Source organism: Juglans regia, chromosome 13, assembly GCF_001411555.2.
Source record: "Juglans regia cultivar Chandler chromosome 13, Walnut 2.0, whole genome shotgun sequence".
Classification (NCBI taxonomy): Eukaryota; Viridiplantae; Streptophyta; class Magnoliopsida; order Fagales; family Juglandaceae; genus Juglans; species Juglans regia.
The window spans coordinates 12,482,490-12,489,650 of record NC_049913.1 but is presented as its reverse complement, the minus strand read 5'-3'; the positions used below and the strand labels follow the sequence as shown (position 1 = coordinate 12,489,650).

The window sequence follows — 7,161 nt, the reverse complement described above, 5'->3', positions numbered from 1 at the left end:
TGAAAAAATAATTAAAAAAAATAGAATATTAAATAATAAAATAAATAAAGAATAATAATAAAATAAAAAATAATAATGAAGTATTTTGAAAGTACCTCACAGTTCCCAAACCTACCTGGGGAAGAAGTTTGGGCTTATTGTTAGTATTAATACTAGTTCAACTTAAGGTCAAACCAGTTTGCATGGCAAATTAAGCGGCAAAAAGAATAATCAATGGCACCTTCCTTCGATAAAGGTCTTTTTTTTTTAGGGGAAGGTTAATAGCAAATGAGTGCGCTTTATTTTGTAGAGAGTTCCCTCCCCACTTTTACCAATTGCTTTTGCTTTCGTGATAATTATACCTGTCCACCAACCATCACCACCATGGATCCTTCTTTGGCTTCTTCCACTACCAACGTTTTAAACCATTCTTCGTCCCCCAAGACTTTCTCACTTTTCCACAGTTGAAAACTCAGAGACAACACAGAGTGTCTTCAATGCCACGCCCAGACAAGAATTGATGGTACTCTGCCCTCTGCAAGTAAGGAATTCCACTTCCCAAGTTTCTTTTTTCTTCAGTTCTGTTTTCAGTTCTGTTGTCTCAAACCTCTGCTTCTCTTTTTCAGATGAATTTTCTGGTTTGGTTTTACCCTCTGGTCTTTGGAAGAAATGAGAGAAAAAGTGGATGATAATGCCATGGAGTGGTGGTTAACAGTGGTTTATTATCTCAAACATCACAAGTCATCTGCTTTTCGTTTTCTTGTTCTTTGCAAGAAACAAAATGGAGTTTACATTTGAAACTCGTATTTGATGATGCTGTATGTGCATGTTTCTTAATTCTCACTTTCTCTTTTACAGATTTCGGTAGATATGATCGTGCAGTAGTTCAAGGGAAGAAAATGGACAAGAGGTATGTGCACACCAAAACCAGAATTTCCAATCCATTCACACTAAGTTTCATTACATCAGAAATCAGGTGAAAAAATTACAAAGAAAAAAAAAATAAAGCCTTATTCTATACCCTTTGCACACCCAAAAACAACAAAAAGGGAATCCATTTCAACTGGTTAATCTTCCTTTCTTTTTTCCTCTATATCTTTCATCATATATAGGCGAGCTGCCGATATATACTTACACCCTCAATGACTAAGGATTATATAACAGGTTCTGTACAGATCATAAATCAAGACCAAAAACTGGAACACCCAAAACCATATAAAACGAGAAGAAAAAACAAAAAAATGGCACACCGAGCACACTGGGTTTATGTGAGTATATCAAGGTAGTAAATCTGGTGGGGAACAAAAAATGCAGAACACGTTAGATGTGTTGGGGAATGGCAGAATGCGCCATAACATTCTAGATCTGGGGGTTTTGGAATGCAGGTCTCAACATGCCTATGTAAAATTCAAGGCCGAAATGGCTGCAATCCTAGGAAACTGAAATCAAATGAGAAGGCAAGAACTCAACAATGGACCTGGACCATGTAGAATTTCTATTGGGAGGTATATTAGAGATGCTGATTATAAACTATGGAGGAGGGCTCTTTTGCAGGATGGTGGTTGTGAAGGATTGGTACTTGGGTCGGGGCAAGGGGACTCCATTCCAAGTGTTTTTAGTAGGAAGCTCCTTTCCTGTGAAAAATGCAACAAAATCCCCTGGTCAGTCTTTGATCAAATTTTGAGACCTTCAAAAATTATATAGAAGTAAATCATAAGGGCAAGTATTTCCTGTTTTCTATCCCCACATTGTGAGAGCAAAGGAAATTATCAATACACATAAGGGGTAGAACCTGCACCTTTAAATTCGGTATGACCCATTAATAAAGTTCCACATCTTTTTATTTCTTAACACACTAATGCGTAACAAAAGTTGCCCAGGAGGAAGGTGGGGATAAGCTTTAGCTAAATTTAAACAACAGATAATCTTCTCAGCGTTACGATGTTGGGCAGTAGACTAATAAATTCAAGGCAACATCTAGGATGCTGCTTGGCTCAACCAAGCTTCTTCACATATCTGCATGTGTAGTCAGGATATCACATTAAGATAAAGGTTTCAATGGTAGTGATGACCCCTCCAAACACTTGAGCGTTTTCTCAGTTATTTGGACATATAAACTTAAGTTTTCGTCATGGTATTCTGCTTCATAATGTCGTGCAACCATGCCATGTGTAATATTTGCTTGATTTTGTATTGACAGTGTAAAAGTTGAATATGTGAAATAAAAGTAGAGTTATGGCTACAAAACATAAATATAGACGAAGATACATAATAATTAAATAAGATGACTAGTAAGATTCCCTACAATGATTATAGTAGGAGAGACAAAGTTTGTAAGATTTTAGTTTTGAGGCCTGGGGTGGAGTTTATTAGACTAGCGGTGTTTTACAATGTTGTGATTTTTTTTTTCTTTTTTTGCACTTTTCATCAATGCCTATAACAATCCAAAGCAATGAAAGCATAATGGCTTCAGAGTATTGGACATGGTTCTGTAGTTCTTATTTATATTTGTCAACAGGATGTCTTGGGTAATTAACAGGCAGCCTCTATGAAATTTTGTCAACCTCGTTTTTATTTCTATGTTTGGTTGGGTCATCTCAGCATGCCTATATATCCTACTACACTTTTTAGATTTAATAACATGATATACAATCTGACTTGGCAGCAACTGGAATCTCTGATCACCTACATTTATGTTGATCTAGTTTTTATCAAAGACTGTTGCTAAGGAGAGAAAACAAAGATAGCGACTATTATAGTTCACCCAAGTCACCAAGAGATGATGAATTCTTAGTTGAGTTCATTTTCGCAAAAATGGTCCCTTATATTCCAATTTCTCTTTCATGTTTTTTCTCCCCTCTCCTCTCTCGCTCTCTCTCCATGATTCAAACACCCCTCGCAATTTTTCTCTGTTAGGAACAACATCTGCCCAACTGCCCAAGAGTTTAACCCCCATAGTTTCAAAACTTGATCAGATTGAACTTTGGCAGCCTTAGAAGTAAACCTTTCAGTATACTTTTTTACAAGTAGTAAGCTTTTCACTATACTGAAATGGTAACAAATGTTGCTGCTACACCACTGTTATTGGCTTCATTATAATTTAATTAAATCATAGTATCAACTACTGCTACTACTAATAATACTGGGTTCATAGTCCTGGTGTTGGCTTGATCATCAGTAAATCTTGAGTTCTACTTGTGGTTGATGGTTTGCATTTGCAAATTCTAACCATTATCAGTCTCTAATTCCACTAACTACCATATTACCATTGACTTTACAACAGATACAGCTAGTCTGAACTGTTTTGCCAATAATGAGTCCTAAATCCTATTCCACTTGGTCAATAACTAAGCTCCACTAAAGTACTGACCATGCATTACGCAATCTTGCTAGCTGGGCTGCCTCTCACAATATTGTGGAAACTTGAAATCACCCATTATGAGAATCCCTCCCCATGTACTCTCCCCACACTGTGCCCCTTTAATTCCCCTAGCCATTGAGATGATAATCATAGTATCCAAAAAAAAAAACACAACTCAAATCCTGACTAGTTTCTTATTTAAATTTTATATCATGTCTGAATTGGGACTCTAAGCTGCCATTGAGATGATAATCAGTAGATTCACTGACCTCCTCTTCCACTTCATAGCACTAATGCTACCAGTCAGTGAGGCAGTGAGTCCTGAACAGTGACTAGCACTGCAATTTTTGCTGGCAGTTGGCTTGATGGTTTAGAACCTTGCAACTTCTGGTGCTATTACTACTTAAATTACTGAGACTTATTTGCTGCAACAATAAAATATTATACTGAATGGTTTTTTATCGGTAGAATCAAAGTTTTATAGTAACTTACACTTTCTGAAAATTTTGGGCTGGGGATTCCTGCTGCTAATGATCTGAATAGTGGGGTTACTTGGAGAGGGGAACCAAACTCTGTAATTGATGAGGCAGAAACAACTCCGTCATTAATTGGTCGTTCATCACAAGACATGAAAATCCCTGAAATGAGTTGGATCTTTTATCAGTAGTTATAATTCAGTAGGGAAATGAGAGAAATAATAAGAAAAAAAATCTGATCTTGTATCCAGAGTAAGATTTCATTACCTTGCTTTGTGGTTGCATCAGAAATCATCCCCTTTTGGCATTCACCAACATCCTTTTGTTCTCCAATATGAATTGATTGCGACCTAGTGATATCCTGATGCAGTGAACCTATGTCAGCTTGTGGTTGTTCCATTTTGTTTTCGGCCGCATGTGACAGAAGAGTCGATCCTGTACTGTATTCAGAGCTGCCAGGAGACTCCTCATACAGATCAGGTTCCCTAAATTATTATGATCAACAACTAGATGTTAGGGAGGAAAACCTGCTCGAGTCATTCAACCTGAAAATAAAAAATATCTTTCATAAATTTGAATTTAATCTACACCATATATTACCTCCACGATGGTTGGCTTTCCTCATCACTACTCCTCAAGTCCTCTACCAAATCTTTGATGTCTTCAAGATGAAGATCAATATCGGGGATTCTATAATTGAGGATGTCACTTTCTTTACTTCTATTCAGGAAATCTTGAAGAACCTGAAAATTATACATTTGATGAACAACAGAGAATATGAAAACCGGTCTGCATCATATTTAAAGCTCTGCTCTAAGGAGGACATATAGAATACTCAAACACTAAGGGCACATACATCATTCCTTTAAAAATATTTTTCAAGCACATACATGTAGATTGGGCCGTATGGGTGGAAAAAATGCATTTATTTGTTGAAGTAAATCCTATGCATGTGAACCATATGAACTATAATATTGTTACTACCTTTAGTGGACCATTCCTACAGAATAACTTTGGAAGCTAATAGCTGAAACTCAATCAAAGTTCTAACCTTCCAAGCATTTTCAAAACTATGGTCTGTATTCTCTGTATTAACTTTTAGAGCAAGTGAGCTGAGCAATTCTGCTTGTTGCATCAAAGCGATTATCTTTGGGTCATCTTTTTTGAGAAATGTACTCTGAATCTTGTCATTCTGATCTGCTTTTGGATAATTGGAAAAGTGAGATTAAAATTAGATAAAAGGAAAACAAATAACCAACAGAAAACAGAATTATCATAGGGAAAAATAGACCAACATCATGTTTATCAGATTGAAAAATGAGGCCCTATTCTCGTTTTTTCAATCCCTATTCTCGTACTCTTTCTCCTAATGTGCTTCTCAGGTTTTCTCAGGTTTTTCAATCTTAGGTTTTCTGTGAGGTGAATTACCATCCTTGGCATTGTTGACTTGATGTTCTGCTGGCAAGTTATTAACATTGCGGATGTTCTGAACCAGCACAGCAAAAGGAGGTCTCAGCTCCTGATTCGTCGTTCCACATTGTTTATGTGATCTGTCTCTTAAGTTGTAATTTTCTGTGAGATCAGGGATGTAGGTCCTCCTGGATGGCAAAAAGAAATGAGTCATATACCATGTTAAGCAAAAATGTGAACGACATTTGCTCATAAACACTCAACGTTTACTGTACCTCATCTTCTTTATAGGTGCTGCAGTCTCTGAAACTCCATCTGTGTTGAACCCATTTTGGGGTATAACCCTCTTGTTGTTTGAATTGATATATGAACAAGCATTCTCTTTTGCTAGGGCTTCATACTTTGCTCTCTTCTTGCACAGGGTGGAGAAACGGTTTTTCACAGCATTATCCGTTCTGCATAAGCAGGATGATAAGTAAAACTTAGTTTTATTTCCCTCAATGGAAGAAAAATATTTTGACTGCACATAGAGAGGAAGCAATCTTATGTACCTGCCTGAAACCACCTTCGCTATTTCTGTCCATCTGTTACCAAATATCTTTTGAGCCTGCAGATCACAGTGAGTCCTTAGATCATAGCTACATCCAACAATGGCTTAATGCTTATCTATACGGAAAAACAGTTGTGGGTATATTTCTGCTTAGCCTCTGAGAAGCTGAAAAGACAGTAAATGATCTTGTATGTGATGGTACTGGCAAACCGTCTCACAAGTCACAACCACACAGAAAGAAAGTAAAATATGCTCTGAAATCTTAAAGATGCAGATATTCATCATTAGAGATGCACAAGTGTAACATCGTAGTACTTTCAAAAAAGGAAAATCAATTACCTCGCATAAGAGGATGTCTTCCTCCGGCGACCAACCCCCTTTCTTGAAATCAGAATTCAAGTATGTGTACCACCTGCAATATATCACATATAAGATATAAGTTAGTAGTGAAAAAAAAAAAAAAAAAAACAAGAGTTTTAATACAAATTCAAAAAGAGTTGAATGGACAATATCAATCCAAACTAACCTTCTTCTGCACTGCCTCGTTGTTTTATCCCCGAATTTGGATGCAATAATCGCCCAACTGCTTTAACATAGATTAAAATAATCAGGTAAATCGCTTCAAGGGTTCTTCTTTTAAAGGAAAAACAAAGATAAATGGAACGAAATCTGTACTTTTCCGTTCCATGAAGGCTAATTTGCTCGCGGAGTATATCATCCTCCTGAAACTCACATAACCTTATATTTATCAGAACCAGCTAGAGAAGAAAAATGATTTTAAAAATGGATAACATGAAACAGAGAGAGAGGGAGAGAACAAATGAAGGAGAGAAAGAAAAGGAGAACCTCTTGAGTCCACGTAACAATGTGGCGCTCCTTCTTCTTGGAATCTTCGTTTGCCAGCGGCTTCTTTGTTTTCTTATTCATCTCTTGCATTGTTTAGTGGCTCTGCTTTCTTCCTCGGACGCTCTCCCTTCCTCTTTATTGTAACCCAACTTGCATGCCAAAGCCAAATCCTTTTTGGCGTCACAGTAATATACCATTAATTTCTTTTTCAAAAAATTAAAAAACCCCCACAAAGAAAATCGCAAAAAGGTACCACCGTTTCCCTCTCTCTTTCTTTCTTCTTCCCTTTCTTATCTTTACGGATACTGTTTGGTTCAAACGGAACCGTAAGCACAATCACAACGCTCACTCAAAAGCTATATACACCACACCCCAACACACTCTAAAAAAATTGCCTTGGATTCTAACTTTTCAGTCCACCTTTGTTCTCGCTATTTCCTGGATTCGATCAAAATCACAACCCCATAAATCAGAAAGACAAAAAACAGAGAGAGTACGATAAATACCACCCAGTAGTGGAAAACTAAAAAATGGAATAA

General features: G+C 36.9%; 1 protein-coding gene and 1 long non-coding RNA gene across 5 annotated transcripts; one reads left to right on the top strand and one right to left on the bottom strand.

The window, feature by feature from the left end:
* Positions 1–307: 307 nt before the first annotated feature.
* Positions 308–5,292, top strand: LOC108988796. Its single transcript, XR_004798034.1, has 3 exons — positions 308–520; positions 606–889; positions 5,209–5,292. It is a non-coding gene; the product is annotated as an uncharacterized LOC108988796 (long non-coding RNA).
* Positions 895–6,990, bottom strand: LOC108988795 (transcription factor MYB124-like). Of its 4 annotated transcripts, none has more exons than XM_018962157.2 (12): positions 6,623–6,990; positions 6,452–6,498; positions 6,303–6,362; positions 6,116–6,188; positions 5,778–5,833; positions 5,502–5,681; positions 5,245–5,414; positions 4,868–5,016; positions 4,417–4,559; positions 4,084–4,301; positions 3,833–3,978; positions 895–1,613 (listed from the first exon to the last, which is right to left on the bottom strand). In XM_018962157.2, exons 1-12 carry the CDS (start codon positions 6,710–6,712, stop codon positions 1,503–1,505), a joined length of 1,443 nt encoding a protein of 480 aa, XP_018817702.1. In that variant the 5' UTR covers positions 6,713–6,990; the 3' UTR covers positions 895–1,502. The 4 variants fall into 4 exon arrangements, with proteins under 4 accessions (XP_018817702.1, XP_018817704.1, XP_018817703.1 ...); XM_018962159.2 differs by having other exon boundaries at positions 4,868–5,013; XM_018962158.2 differs by having other exon boundaries at positions 6,303–6,359.
* Between the last annotated feature and the right edge of the window lie 171 nt (positions 6,991–7,161).